Below are 16334 nucleotides of genomic sequence, written 5' to 3' on the forward strand. Positions count from 1 at the left end.
TTTGTACCTGTCATTAAGACCTAAGGATTCGGTCCACACCATTTTTTATCTCGCACCTGAAGGACAAATCTAGCTGCCATGCGATATGTCAGCATGGCCCTCAGATATCTCCCTCACCAGCCGGCCATGACACTGCGCTCCCATCAGCCTAGAAGTTCCATCAGAATCCTCCATTTTTTGATGGAAAAGTTTAGGGGCATTGGTTAGAGTAATGTTTTCATTTCTAGATGTCTTACTATAAGAAGGAGAGCAGCAAATTGGTCATTTCAAAAGAGCAGTCAGAGGGTGAAGGGACATTAAATCATGTCATATACGAAATAGTTGTCAGATTATGGAATTTTTAACTGCAAAAGAGAGTATTTGGGAGGTCAGATAGTGGTACTTAAGCATGTGCCTAATAAATATTTATTGAATGCATATTACATAGAAGAGAGAATTCAAGTTGTTTTTGTGACCCTGGGGAGTGGAAGTGGGTTTGATAGTGGAAGCTATAGGGAAAATTCCAGCTCTTCTAAAGGAGGACTATCCCAATGGTCAAAAGTCAGAATTATTCAAAGATAAAACAACTTGCCTTGAGCAATGAGCTCTTCTTCACTGGAGACTGCACACCGCCTCTTGGAAATACTATACAGGGAGCTTGAGAGTCCAGAGAGGTTTGGTCTAAATGACCTTCAAAGAACTCTTCCAACCCTGAGACCTCATTTCCAGAAGACCACCCCAGACATTTTTTCTTATTAGTTTGTCTACATATAGTTTTCAAAAATTGTGGCAAAATACACATAACATAAAATTTGCCGTCTTGACCATTTTTAAGTGTAGGGTTCACTAGTATTGAGTACATTCACATTGCTGTGCTGCCATCACCATCATCCATCCACAGAACTCTTTCACCTTGAAAATCTAAAACTCTAAGCCGACTAAACAGCCCCCCGCACCCCCAAGCCTTGTCTCCATGTGTTTGTGGGTCAGATTTACTGACCTATGCCTGGAGAGGTGCAAAGGGTCCCCCCGAAGGAATGAGGAACAAGACATAAATTTAATGGGGGCAGGGCTGTGTTAGGCAAGAAGGGATTCTGGGTCCCGGGAAGGGGTCCCAGGAAACAGGGCTTTCCAGACTCCCATTGTCAGCCCAGCCACACATCCCTGCAAGTCTCAGGAAAGGCCCCTCCAGTCACTCTTGGCCCAGGGGTTTCCAGACTTCCCGACATAACCAGTCGTGAAATCAGTGTAGTGAGTGGCAACCAGCATTTAAAGAAAGAAAAGAAAGACAGAGAATAAGAAATAGACAGGCTAGAAAATATAGAGGAGTCAAAGTAAGGGTAAGTATTTTGTTGTTGAACTTGCTCAAGATGGGTGTGTGGGTGGGTGTGTATGTGTGTGTGTGTGTGTGTGTGTGTGTGTGTGTGTGTGTGTGTGTGTGTGTGTGTGTGTGTGTTCTGTGTCAAAATGTGAAATGTGTTTCTTACTATAGGTCTTAGTCGAAAAAGTTCAAAAAACCTATTCTAACCCAAACCCCAGACCTGGGAGTTGTCCTCTCTCTCAGCTACAATCCTGTCAGTCACAACTATTAAATCTTTCTTTGATCTGCCAACTCTCCCATCCCCACAGCCACCACCCTGGCTGAGGTCACTATTATCTCAGCCCCTGACTGATTTCTCTGCCTTCTAGCCTGTCACACCCATCCGTCCTCCACCCTGCAGTCAGCGGGATCTTTCTAAAGCAAAAATCTAGCCCTGTCCTTGTGCAAACTCCCTAACTTGATTTATAAGGCCCAGCGTACTCTGGCCAATTCCCCACCCCCTTCTGAACACCACACAAAGCCTGGAGGAATTCTCTAACTTCCCGACCCCTTGCAGTAGTGGTCTGAAGACACAGGGAGAGGGGTTTTCTAGAAGCTCCGGCTGTATTTTCTACCCTGGTCTTGGGCAGGATAATGCAGTGCTAAGAGTATTGCCTCTAGAGCCAGACCCCTGGGCCCAAATCTTGGCTGTCTACCGTTTTCAATTTGTAAAATGAGGATAACATAATGCCACCTACCTCTTAAGGTGATTGTGAGGCTTGACTCACTCAACACATTTATTGAGTGCCTGCTACGTGCACGGCCCTGATTTAAGTGCTTGGGATACATCCGTGAACCAAACAAAGCTCCTGTCCTCTCAGAGCTTACATGCTAGTGGGAGAAGGCAGGCAGTGAACATAAGAAATCCACCGTATGGTACAGTGGCGTGCGGCAAGGTGCAGTATTAAATGGGTCAGTCTGCACTGGCCTCCTGGAGCAGGTGAGGTCTGAGCAAAGCCTTGCAGGAGCCGGGGAGTGAAGTCCCAGGCCTGCACCATGGCAGCAAGGACGCTGTGTGCGTCAGGAGCCCCCCGGAGGCCATGTGGATGGATTGAGGGAGGCCAGAGAGCAGCGGGGTCATGGGGACCTACGTGCAGAAGGCCTCCAGGGCCTTGGAAGGATTTTTACTCTATGTGACACGGGAAGACATAACAGAGTTTTTTGAACAGAGGCGTGTCTTGAGCTGCCTCAGTGCTAAGAATAGCCTGTGAGGGGCCAGGACAGAGGCCGGGGTAGCCATTAGGAGGAGGGGGGCTCAGGCCATGTTGGGGGCCGCAGACATGACGAGAAACCATCAGATGTGGGATGATTTTGAAGGAAGAGTCAACAGGATTTCCTGACAGATTGTGAAAGAAGTGGGAGAAAGAAAGAGGGGAGTCAAGGATGGCTCCCCGAGTTTGGGACTGAGCAACCGGAATGATTAATCGAGTTAATACATTTAAAGCATTTAGAACAGTCCCTGGCACAGAGTGTTGAGATTACGTCTTGTTATTCTGTTAGTGCCTTGACCAGGCCATCTTCTCCCTAAGGTCTGATCGTTCTTATGAGCCATTTTTCTCTTTACCTGAAACTCTAGGTCCCAGTCCAGCCCTGTTTCTCTGTTGCCTGCTAACTCCTGTTCACCTACTGGGACAAAGCTTAGAGAACATCTCCTGAAAGAAGCCCTGTTGATTGGACTTCACCCTAGTGGCCCCATACAAATAATATCTTACTCCCATTTGAAAAAGATTTTTTAAAAAGTGATCTTTAGAAGTTAGTGCAAATTCACTAACAAGTAATGCCAAAGTAACCTCATTCTTGTTTTTTTTTTCCACAGAGAGACAGATCTATAGATGTGGGAAACAAAACATTTAATGATTTCCAAGGACACTTTTTATGGAAAAAGAGGAGAAATAATGGGGTCGTAAATAATTCTGTTTGGTAGTTTCATGGCTGGTGGAACAGTTAAAGATAAATAGAACTCTATTAATCTGGAATCGAGTGGAGAACCACAGGCTTCTACACTTAGCCCAGTCCAATTGACCATTTTATTTGTTATTTTCATAATGAACAACTGATTTGCGGAAATCACAGCTGAAAAGATTAGTATTCACAGAATCACAATCTAACATTAATCTGGACCATTCTCGAGCAGCATAAACTGATCCCAAAACCTGACAAAGACTTATAAGAAAGAAAAATTATAGGTTAATATTTCTCATGAACATAGATGCAAAAACCCTAAACAAAATATTAGCTAATATAATCCAGGGATATAGTAAAATAATAATTCATCAAGAATTACACAACCTTTGAAAATCAATGTAACTTGATGCATTAATAGAACAAAATAGAAAAACATATATAATCTCAACAGATGCAGAAGAAAATATTTGATAAAATTTGACACCCATTCATGATAACAACTCTCAGTGGACTATAAATGTAAGGGAACTTCCTCAACCTGATAAATGACATTTACAAAAACATCTTCAGCTAACATCACGCAAAATAGCGAGCTATTTAACACTTTCTGAGGTTGGAAAAAAGATGAGTATGTCCACTATCACACTTCTATTTGACAACAGAGAGTATGCAATAAAGCAAGAAAAAAATAAAATATGTAAAAATTGGAATGGAAGAAGTAAAACTGTATTTATTTATAGATGGCATGATTGTATAACAGGAAATTCAAGAAATATCTATAAATAAACTATTAGAATTAATATTGAGCTTAATAAAATTGTTGAATATAAGTTAAAAATAAAAAAAATTATTTCTTCATATGGGCAACAAACAACTAGAAAATGAAATTTTAAAAATACAATTTACATTAACAGTAAAACTGTCAAATACCTAGAGCTACATTTAACAAAGGATGTACAAGACTCCTACTCTGAGACTACAAGATATTGCTAAGGTAAATTAAAGAAGACCTAAATAAGTAGAGATCCCACATTCATGGTTTGGAAGATTCAATAGTGTTATGATGTCAATCCTTCAAAAATTGACAAGCCAATTCTTGCCAAAATATATACGGAGTCAAAGGAACTGGAATAACAAGGAGAATCCATACTGCCATCTTTCAGGATTGATTATAAAGCTATAATATTTAAGAGAGTGTGATACTGGTACAAGGGTAAAGAAATAGACCAATGAAACAAAACAGAGTCTAGAAATAGATTCACACATATGATCTTTTGATTTATGACAGAGATGCTATTCAATTCAGTGGGGAATAAGTGGTCTTTTCAACAATGGCACTGGGCAATTGGACATCAACATAGAAAAAAATGAACCTTGACCCATTAGGAAGTTATTTCATTTTTCAATGGGTCAAAGTAAATTGGAGATGGATCATAGTCCCAATAGTGAAAGGTAAAACAATAAAACTTCTAGAAGACTATCTTTGTGAGGTTGGATGTAAGGCAAGATTTCTTAAACAAAATACCAAAAGCAGTATCATAGATTTTGATAAATTGTATTTCATTATCAAAGGACATCATTGGGAGAGTGAGCAATCAAACCGCAAACTGGGAGAAGATATTCCCAATTCATCTGACAAGAGCCTCATAACATAACATATAAAGAATGACAATAAACCAATCAGAAAAAGTCAAATACATTTTTAAAAAATGGGCAAAGATTTCATGGTACATCACAAAGAATGATATCCAGTGGCCAATGAGCACGTGAAAAGGTGCTCAACATCATTACTCATCAGATAAATGCAAACTAAAACCACAATGAAATATCATGACAACCCAGCCACCAGAATAGCTACAATTAGAAACAAAGACAAGACAAAGCATTGGCTCAGATATGGAATAACTAGGCCTTCATACTAATTTATACTCCTCAGTATTGGTAGGAGTATAAATTAGCTCAATCACTCTGGAAAACCTCTGGGCACTATGTGCAAAAGCCAAAAATACAGCTACCCCTGTGAACTAGCAACTCCACTCCTTGATACATGCCACGCATACCAACTGAATCCATAATACTAAAAAGCTGGAAACAAACTAAATGTCTGTCAATAGAGAAATAAGTTGTGGTATTTTTATACATTGGAATACTATACAGCAATAAAAAGAGATGAGCCACATTCATCTTAATACATGACATGGATGAATGTCAGAGACATTATATTGAGAAGAAGCAGCCAGAACAAAAGGACACAAACTCTGTGTTCCCATTTCCATGAAGTTCAAAAGCAGCAAAAGTGAATCTATGCCAATAGATGTCAGAGGAGCGGTTTCCTCCAGTTGGTTGAGAGGGGCTGATTGAGAAGAGGCATAAGGGAGCCCTCTGGAGTGCCGAAACTGTTCTGGACTGTGACAGTGACAGTCATGGGGTTACATACAGGTATAGCAATGCATTGAGCTTTACACTGAAGATTTATATATGGAAGTTATCTCAATTTTAAAAAACACTAAAAAACAATTAACATTTAATTTTGACAGCCTTGAATGCTGGATGAACACCAACAAGATGAAAATCAACAGTTGTAACTTATAAGTCTTCATATTTAGATTAAAAATTTAATTGTTTAGAGCATGGGAATGGAAGAAACCTGATCTGCAATAATTCACATGAAAAAGATCTGGGAACCTTAATTGACCACAAGCCTGCCGGGCTGTGTTGGGGTTTCACTGCCAAGAACAGAGGAAGCCTGTCCTGCTGCACTGTTAGGAGCAGTGCCTGGTCTCAGGAAGGAGTGTCCTCCTGCCATGTGTGAGAGAATTAGACCTCATTATCTAGACAAGGGTTTTCAGACATGGACCACATTTTAAGAGGGATGTTAAGGGCTGTGAGGGCGTCCTTTCTGCTCAGGAAGCCCCTGACCAGTTTTGATTCAGATTCTGCATTTTCTGCATGTGACTGACAATGCAGAAGGTGGAGGTCATCCGCCCTTCGGTGACCGCATTACCTCTAACGTGCTGTCAGCGGATTGCAGTTTCTCTCTCACTGGCTCATGTGTGTCTCCCTGACTTTGGGTGATCACCCTAACTTCCTTGGCACCCCTTGCAAGTCTCCTCTGAGGCCAGGTGACTAACTTCCTTTATTTAACATGGACTGTCATTAGTATGTCACAGGGTGAAATTTTGCGATCCTGTCACCTCCTTCAAGGGGTGGCCCCTGTTTGGAGCCCACAGGCCCCTCAGTTCCCACCTTCTAAAAGGGGCAGGAAGGGGCAGGAGACCCGAGTGAGTAGAAGTCACTGCAGAGGGGCGAGGACAGGTAAGGGAGGGCCGTGTGGTTGAAGAGTTTGTCCCTCTGCTGAAGGGTGGGGTGTTAGCGCTGGCAGCGGGAGGGGGTGGAAATCACAGCAGAGGGGCCCCGTCTTTGCCTGCTCTGCTCCAGACAGCCAGGCTTGGGCAGGAAGATGCGGATGAAACTCCACACTGATTCCGTGGAGTCTACAGCCTCCCGCCCTCCCTGCACTCCACGGCAGGAGCTGGGTGGCTGCTCTTTTCAACAGGGACTGAGCAACATTCAGACACATGTGACTTTGCTGCGACAGCCAAGGCCTTGAGCTGGGTTTGCTGCATTTTATGTTTAGTGTTTTGCAAGTTCAGCTCTGAATGGTGTCTGTCCGTGATCAAGTTGTGAACACTTCGGGGTCGCCCACTGTGTGCCGGGGCTGTGCCCGCACTGGAACTATCGAGACAAAGAACGGAGGGTAGGAGAGGGGTGGTTTATGACCAATACTTGTCTATCTCACAACCAACGCGGTGCTTTTCACAATATTTCATCAACTCCTGGCTCATCCTCCAGTAATTAGGAAACTGCCTTGATAAGCAGCAGTGGCTTAGTTGTGGCCTCCTGGCTCAACTGCCAAGATTCCCTTGACTTTGAACATGTTTGGCTTCTCAATGAAGCTCTCTTAAAATAGAGTCTAACTTCCTATTAGGTCCTCTAAGCAAAAACTTTAAACTTTGAGGAATCACATAGTCCCGAGGGGCAGGTTATTAAAGAAAACCAACACCTCGGGATTCTGTGGTTGTGGGAAGAGAGCGACCAGTGAGTGTTTATCGTGGGCTGCACCACGGATTCTCAGTTGGCCTCTAGCCACGTAAGGACCACCAACTTCTCCCGGAGTGTCACAAAATGCACGCAATGCATTTTTGCTATACCTGAGTGTGTGTGTTATTGGGAGAAAGGACTCAGAGGCCTAATAGAATATGAAGCTATAGTCAAAAAAATGTTCCTTGTGTTCTGGAACATGCAAGAACATTGACTCAAAATCTAGATGACCCCTATGATGTCTTGACAGAGCAGTCAACAGTCCTCCGACAGCCACACAGAGCTGCGGGCGCCAGGTACACAGAGAAAGGTGCTTTTAAAGACTCCAGGAGATCTTGCTCTACTTCGGTGGCTGTGCCGCGAGTGTGGCCAACGTGTCTAGCAAGGGTGCCGGGTAGGCTGCAGAAACACTGACATTAGAACGCAGGCCATGATCACAAAAGGGCGGTGCTCTCCTGTTACAAATGTTTCTAATTCTCACACAACCTTGCACGGATGAGGACGCTCCCTGTACAACCTCTCTCTCCCTCTCCTGGAGACATGACATGTCTCCTCATTGTGTTATAATCAGTTAAAATTTGAGAATTCTATCACTTGGATGACCCCAAATTCTATACTTGAAGCCATTTTCAATATATGACTATTCCTATTGGGCTGAAGAAAGATTTGAACCAAGTATAGGGCTTATATTTTGGTGCTTTGAAATAGTAAAGAGGTTCCCTTTACTAAAAGTAAAATATAAACATAAACATAAAAAGTACTAAAATGAGAAAATGGTAAAGGTTTTCTTTTATTATTACACTGGACGATTTTCATTCATTCTGCCAGTAGCAGATGGGCATAGAGATTACATCACCTTCTCTCTCTCTGCTTTAGATGGTTGCTGGCCTGAGAGAACAGCCTCCGAGTAAGGTTGTAAGGTGTGTGCGCAGCTCAAGGGTGACGTGTGGCTGCTAAAAGCAAGCTTGGGCTCCATCTGCTGAGCCGGCTCCAGCCGGTGGAAGGAGGACTCTTCTAGTTAGACAAAGGCATGGTGTGGGCTATGGCGGCCCTTCCTGAGAGAGTTCTTGGCATTTTACCCACTGAGGAGGAGGAAACCATGCGCTGGGAACTGTGCTCCTGTCAGCCCCTCACCCGGCAGTGAGGGCCCTTCCTGAGGAGGAGGGGGGTCACGGGGCTTGTTAAACCTTCTCAGGAAACTCTTTGACAGATCTCTGTGGAGCTTCTGGCCAAAAGAAGTGTTAGAGAGGGACAAGGGTGTCCCTGATATAGGCCCTGTCACACTTGGCTGGGAGAAGAAATTTTCCTGAGGGACCCTAAGAGGGAGCGGGTCCCCAGTATCTGAAGCTCAAAATGGCTCCATGAGGTGCTGGCGGGAATCTCAGGTTCACCTGCTGGCACCGATGACAGCACAAACTGGGAACCAGACCGACCTTAGGGACTGGCCAGTCTGACACTCGTATTCTACACAGGAGGAAGCTGAGGCTCGGGAAGGGTAAAGAAGGCCTGGCTGCAAGTCACACAGCTAACGCGGGGCAGCAAATCTGGAATCTGATTTATTCCTTTAAATGTACACCACACACCTTTCACCATACTGCTGGGTTATGGCTTAGAAGAGGGGGAAATGGGAAAAAGGACGCATTATTAGAAGGAGATTGGGGCAGAGAAGGAGAGTGTGGGCCAGGACCCCCCGGCACAGTGACCTGACTTCCATGGAACGTTCAGGAACACAGCCATTGAGAGACCAGAATTTGCTTCTATGACTTATTTACAATTCTCATCCCAAAATTCTAGGTATGAATCTCCTGGTTTACACACTTATTTCTACTCCTGCTACCACAAAATTAGGGTGAGAAGGCCTAAATATCAGAACAAGATTTGACTTGTTTCTTTTTAAAATATATAAAGATGGCTTCCTGCCGAGCCAAGAGTCTACTAAGACACAAAAAGAGGACATCATTTCCAACAAGATTTTGAAATTAAAAAAAAAAACGTTCTGCAAGGCTGAGAGAAAAATATCTGAGCATTCAGAATCAACACCACTCAACACAAAATGCTAAGAACTCTCCTATAGTCCCAAGGCTTCACAAGGCTCTCGGTGTCATTAAAGATGTTGGAGTTTAAACTTTGCTACCACGTTGGAAACTAGAAGCTAAGTGTGTTTTGCAGATCCAGTGCAATTCCACGGATCTATCTTTTCCAGGACTAGCCATGTCCAGACATTAGGCAAGCGAGTGAAAGGAGACAGGCGTCCCATTGTGGCTGTCACCCGGGACTGCCAATGGGCAACTCATCCTGGGATGAGAAGCTTCCAGCTCAGGCTGGAGGGTTTCCTGTGCACAGCAAAATGTGTCACATAAAACAAAGATAACAGCCTCAAAATAGGTGGGCAGGCAAATGAGGTTGCACATCTGTGTTTCTGTTTTCGCTGCTCTTTGCAGTCTGGGCTTGCAGAAGAACTTCCGCCTCAGAGCTGTGGACCTGCAGTTTAAGTTGATCCTTTTCAAGAAATGCACAGCTAAAAAAATGTTTGCAAGGTTTGTAGCAATGCAAGCTTCCCCAGGCCATGCTTGACAACCACTCTCACACCTTAAATCTTGCAGCACACGTTTGAACATCTGAACGTCTTCATTTACTCAGTGTTTTCTTTAAAGGAAAGGGGTGAGGAACTCCAGATAAACAGGTTTTCAAAAGCTGTCAATGGACAGTTGCAGGTGTAAGGACAAGTTCAAGGGGGCAGTTTCATGGCAAGCCTGCCGAGGCCCCCGCCTCTTGGGGGATGCCACCAGGCAGGTCCCTGTGGCCCCAGCTCAGGTGAGTCTGATCCACCTGAATCAGCTCTGAATTGAGCTTTCTTTGCTGATTAGCTCTGTGATGAGCCGACACACTCCTGCTCTTCCCCGAGGAGCGTGCTGCTGCAGATGCAGGGTTATGAGGTTTCCAGTGACTTATTTGACTCCCTACGTCAGTCGCCTTTGCCAGTGCCAAGGAGTCGGTGGTTTCACAGTGACTCAGCCTAGGATTCTGACGGCCACGTGGGGAGTGGATGAAGCAGCCCTTTCTTTGAGAGGCTGCACCTGGGGCAGCCACGCCCCTGGGTTTCGATGGTTCTGAACGAAACCACTCACCAAATCCATCACATGGCTTTAGATGTGACTCTTGTGTGTCAGTGGTGTGGCTTGACCTGTGCCTGGGGAGGTGACCTCTGTGTTGCTCACGAGGACCTGAGGGTACCCTCTAAAACACACACACACACACACACACACACACACACACACACACACACACACACACACACAACTGCCATCACCTCTCACCCCCGCTCCACATCCAAGCAGTGGAACCCAGAATGATCACGTGTGCAGCCTGACTCACTCTCCGCGCTGCCAGTTTTGGACCGGAATGTGTATCTCTGTGATTCCACACATCTGCTCCAAGCCCCCGTCCCCCCAGACCAACCTCACATGGGCCTACCTCTTGCCGCCTTCCCACAGCCCCCCCATCCCAGCTCCAGGCCTGGACAGGAGGCCAAAAGAAGTTGTTCTCCCACTGGTAACGGCCATTCCTGCTGAGACACGTGGCCCCAGCTCCAGTTCCCACAGAGATTTAAGAAAAGAGCTGCTCCCATGGCTTCACTGAAGACAGTACCTGATAGCAAAGAAGAGCTAATTGAAAATACCTAAATAAAAATATCCAAGTCCCAAGGTGTGGGGACAACTAAGTTTCTACAAATGCTAAGAAGACTGATTTGGGTTTAACGGCAAACTGTGGTTGCTCCAGCCCTGGGCAATTTCGCGAAGTCCTGCGGGCACTGATACAGACCCGCAAGTCCATTCGGAAAATGGGCAGGACAGGGCAGGGGCATCGCACAGACTCGGTGGGGAAGCACCTAGTGTTCTGGATTTGAAAAAGAATATTTCATTCAATGATTTTTGAGTTCCAGTATTTGCTCGATGTTTATACATGTCAGGGAGGTCCCGGTAGTGGCCCCCGCCCCAGTCAGCACACTCCGTGGCTCCCCCCTGAGGTGCCTACAGCTCACGCCGATTTCAGAGCCGACCCCAGCACCTCCAGTAGGGCCTTCACCAGGCCGGCCCGGGGCACCGAGCTCACAGCACTCAGGCCCGGGGGTGAGAACGGAGGTGGGCTCTCACCGCTGGGAGACGAAACCATGCGTTATTTAAGTTCCTCTTCACTTAATTTATCAGACTAATGTGCCGAGGTATTTTCTGCATCACAAGGGATCATTTGGGAGAAGCTTGCATGGAGTAAGCGTTTAATGTTTACTGAGCGAATGTATAATAAAGCCGACTCTGAATGCTTAAGTAAACACGGCCGATTAGAGGAAAGGCGGGTGGTGTCAGTTAGGAGAAATCACGTCTCACTAATCTCCTTGAGTTCTTTGAGCAGATAAATAAGCATATGGATAAGAGGGAACCACAGAACCCAATTTAATTTGACTTTCAAAAACCTGGGAGAAAATCCCACTCTAATGACTGTTTTTAAAAAATTGAGTCACTAGGGTTGTTTTGCCATGAATATGGAATTGGCCTACAGACCGTAAACAAAGCTGGAGATGAGTGGGTTCGTTCCCGGATGGAAACCTACACACACTGGGGATTCCTAGCGATCTCGTCTTCCACGGGTCTTCCTACCGCTTGTGAATGATCTCGATGCAGAAGCGTGTACTGAATCTCCGGGCTCAGGTAATAAATACCTTATTCTTCTGAGAAGAACGTCAGGGTGATGGAGATTCAGTTCAGTTTGAACAAGAATATACCGGATACTGAATAGTCATTACGTGTTTGCACCGTGGGGTATTAAAAAAAGAACCACAAGATACAGTTCCTGGCCTTAAAGAGCTCATCATCAAGCTGGGGTAAAAGCCATATCTTCCTTTCCTGTACATAGTAGAAGCCACCATGGGGACAATTGTGGAAAGGAGTACAGAGAACAGGAAAGCAAATGCGGATGACAGTAAGGAAGGCTTCATGGAAGAGGAGGAAGAAACTGAGGCGAGCCTTGAGGAATCAATAGCTAGGGTTTGGACAGGTGTAGGAACGGAGGGTTTTCTTGTTAAAAGCACTAATGTCTCGCCTGGCCAGTGCTGCGCAGAGGCAGGGCTTATCCGCGTGGTTCCATTTAGCTTACAACAGCCCACGAAGGTACAGCATAACCCCCTTCCAGAAGAGGAACAAGAAGCCTAAGGAAGTTGAGAAATGTGCTCAAGCTCACATTGTGATACACACGAGACCCACGGCTGTGCTGCCCCCAGTCCCAGGGGCAGGCCTCTCAGAGCAGGTGGGACAGAGAGTGGAGGACCAGCTGGGGTGACCACCTGTACTGGGGAGCAGCGAGAGACAGGCTGGAGCATATGCACCAGATCCGCATCACAGGGGCCCTTAAATCATGTCACGGGAACTGGCGCTCAATCCTGAAGGCTTAATGGAAAACATGGGCAACACTGAGCTCTGCTGTTTTCTGTCACCTTTCCCATTCTTTGGGATATCTCATCAAAGATAAAGAGTAAGACATGAACTTTGCAAAAACAACAGGCCATGTACATCCTTTGCAGGTTGGAGCCCCCTTAAAGGCTTCTCCTCCTACTGGGGGACACATTTCCCTCCTAATGTTGCCTGTCTTCCCTTTCCAGCCTTAATACTTTCATATCCTCTGGGAAAGATGTAACACAAGAGCCTCAAAGTTTGCTTTCCCACTCACATGTATTAACCTTGCTCCGTCCTCTGCAGTCACTTGGCCTGTGCCCTCTGGACTCCTCTACCTTTGAACACAGCTTTAGAAAACCCTCTTGGTTTTAGCATTTTTATTAACCTCAACTTCTCTTGAGTTTTGGCTTTCTTGAAGCATTTCTTGAATGCAAATGCCACTCTTTTATACCAGTCCTGTACATCTCTTTTGAAAACCTGAGTTCATTGGGGAGCTCAATTTGGAGTGGAACTGACTTAAATCCGATAAGAGGCCTGACCGCCTCCCTATCCAATCCGTCATGCAGTGCTTGCGTCTTAGGATGATTCCCCATCCACCCACACACAGAAAGAAAACTACATACCATTCTGTTGGTAAAGTTACTGAAGTTCTCAACCAACACCTGCTTGATCATGTCTGGCTCAGAAATAACAATAAACATCCGCCGACCAAGATAGTACCTGGGAGGAACAAAAAAAAATTGCTTTAAAATGTGTTGCATTTACCCATTTCTCCTTTCCTAAAAAAAAATTCACAATAGCTTAGAATGAAAGGTAAAGGATAAATAGAAAGTAAATATGGAGAAGATGAGGAAATGCATGTTCCAATCCTGAGCAACCGGGTAGCTGCGATGATCTCACACCAAATGCTTTCTGCCAGCATTTATGGAATGCCACCATGTCCCAGTCCCTGGAGACTCTGGGCTGAGTAAGACACAGTCCCTGCCCCACGGAGCTTATAGCCTGGTAGGAAAGACAGATCTATAAATGTAAACACAATAATAAGGGGTTCATCAGATCCAGTATTAAGACAAAGAAGGAAAATGACGGGTCAATGTTGTCTATAATTTCTAAAAGTGGGGAGATAGGCATTCTAGCAAGAGAAGACCAATAATCTTTAAACTGATTCTCAAAAAATGTCTAAAACGAATGAATAAACAGATGCTTGTGGGAATGTGGGAAGATTAGATCTTCTGGGGAAGGCTGAATATCTGATTGCCACACCTGTATATAAAGGGGCTCAACAGACACTTAGGATGGTAATGATGGGCACTCAGCTGGTGGCAGTGAATGCTAACGGGAGTCAATGCATATGTGCATGTTTTATTATATTTATGAAAGTACTGGGGACACAAAAGCAATCAAGTCCCAGTCACAGCCTTCAAGGGTCTCACCATCTGATGGGAGGGACAGTTAGACAATCAGCGCACAGTGTGACGTGCTGGCAGGCAGGAGTGACATTGAAGGCACACCCAGCTCAGCACTTGAAGAGAGAGTGAAGACCGCCCGAAAGTGGCACTTCCCAAACGGAGTTCTGTAAGATGAGCAGGAGTTCGTCCAGGAAGGTGGGTGACAAAGGAGGTGAGGGCTGTTGGGAAGAGGGATCAGCTCAAGCAACTGCCTAAGGACAAGCCTGCCAGGGGCAACTACAAGCGTCCAACCACCAACCGTGCAAAGGAAGCCAGAGCAATGACAAGGGGCCCACTGCACAAGCACTTGTTAGTGTGTGAAATTATACTTTCAGGAATGCGATTTGATTGCTGGTATATCCAGCTCAGAGTGGTAAGGAACAGATTTTAAAGGGGAAGGTCGCACACAAAGGCAGCCAAGTGTATTCCAGCATTCTTAGTTACTCAGAGCTTTTCATAACTCCAAAATGACGGTAATGTAAAAACTCTTCTCCTTCTCACTGACTAGGGGAAAAATGAACAAAAATTCTTTTTTGTCTGGCACGTATTAGGTGCTTAGAAAATATTCACCTGAGTGATCATATTTTTCAAAACTTGGAGAAATCTTTGGGACAGAGGAATTCAACAGATGTGGTACAAGGAAAGAAAAGGATACCAACTAGTTTTTTACTGGTTTCAACCAAGAAAACCAAAAATAATCCAATAAGGCCATAAACCTATGCTTTTATAACATTTATGGTGAGTGTCATAGAGTCTTTTGAGAATCTAGTGAAAGCTGTGGACATTCTCTGAAGAAAAATAAAACACTCACAGCATTTGTATACAATTTGAGAAGTTCTTGGGCCTCTGAACCCTACTCCAGAGCAATACTTCTCATACATAAAATGTGCTTAAAAGTCACCTTGGTTTGAAGAAATAACAGCTGAAAATTTCTCCAATTTGGCAAAAGACATACACCTACAGACTCAAGAAGCTGGATGAACCTCAAATATGATAAACTCAAAGAAATCCATGCCAAGACACATTATAATTAAATTTCTGAAAACTAAAAAAGAAAGAAAAATTCTTGAAACCAGCCAGAGGGAAAGGATGTATTACTTAGAGGGAACACCAATTCAAAGGACTCAAATTTCTCATCAGAAACCATGGAAGCCAGAAGGAAGTGGCACATTTTTCAAGGGCTGAAGGGAAAGAATTGCCCATCACAAGTTGTTAATTTGGTGAAAGTTATCCTTCAGGAGAAAAGTGGAAACAATGGCATTCTCAGATGGAGGAAAACTAAGCTTTTGTCACTAGCAGACTTACCCTTACAGAATGGCTAAAGGAAGTTCTCTAAACAGAAGGGAAATGATAACAGAAGAAAGTTTGGAACTTTAGAAAGCAAAGAACAATGGAATGGGTAAAAATAATAGACTATCATTCTTATGAATCTCTTAAGTCATACTTACTGGTTGAAGCAAAAATTATAACACCATATGATGTGGTGCTCAATGTATGTAGAGGAAATACTTAGGACAATTATATATTTAAAAAGTTAGGAGGGTAAAGGGACCAAAATGGAAACAAAATTTCCACACATCACTCGAAATGGTGAGGCATCCATACTTGTAAACTGTGGTAAATTACATATGCACATTTATGCAACACTAAGAAAACTATACAAAGCAATATATAAAACATTTTTAATAAGCCAAAATGGAATTCTAAAAATGTTCAAATAACCCACAAGGCAAGAAAAGTGAAACAAGAAACAGAGGGTCCAAAAGAGAACAAATACATGATTATATTATAATTAAACATAATGTAAAAATTAGATAACATCAAAATTTGTGGTAGTGTTGAAAGAGATATTTGTAGCACTAAATGCTACCTTAGAAAATAGGCAAGATTTTAACTGAATCTCAAGAAACTAGAAAAAGAAGAGCAAAAAACTTAGAACAAGCAGAAGGAAGAACATAATAAAGATAAGAGCAGAAATCAATGAAATTGAAAACAGAAAGACAATAGAAAAAATAATAAAACAAAAAACTAATTCTTTGGAAAAAATCAATCAAATTAATAAACCTATAGTAATACTAACAGAGATAAAAAGAG

The 16334-nt window shown here is 43.9% G+C and overlaps 1 protein-coding gene across 1 annotated transcript in view; it reads right to left on the reverse strand.

The window, feature by feature from the left end:
- TBXAS1 (thromboxane A synthase 1) overlaps positions 1 to 16334 on the reverse strand; it is a 157691-nt gene that overhangs the window by 80274 nt on the left and 61083 nt on the right. The window contains exon 4 of the mRNA XM_045565287.1: positions 13416 to 13512. Within this exon, the coding sequence (XP_045421243.1) occupies positions 13416 to 13512 (97 nt within the window). The remainder of the gene's footprint in view (positions 1 to 13415; positions 13513 to 16334) is intronic.

Source organism: Lemur catta, chromosome 11 (genome assembly GCF_020740605.2).
Source record: "Lemur catta isolate mLemCat1 chromosome 11, mLemCat1.pri, whole genome shotgun sequence".
NCBI lineage: Eukaryota > Metazoa > Chordata > Mammalia > Primates > Lemuridae > Lemur > Lemur catta.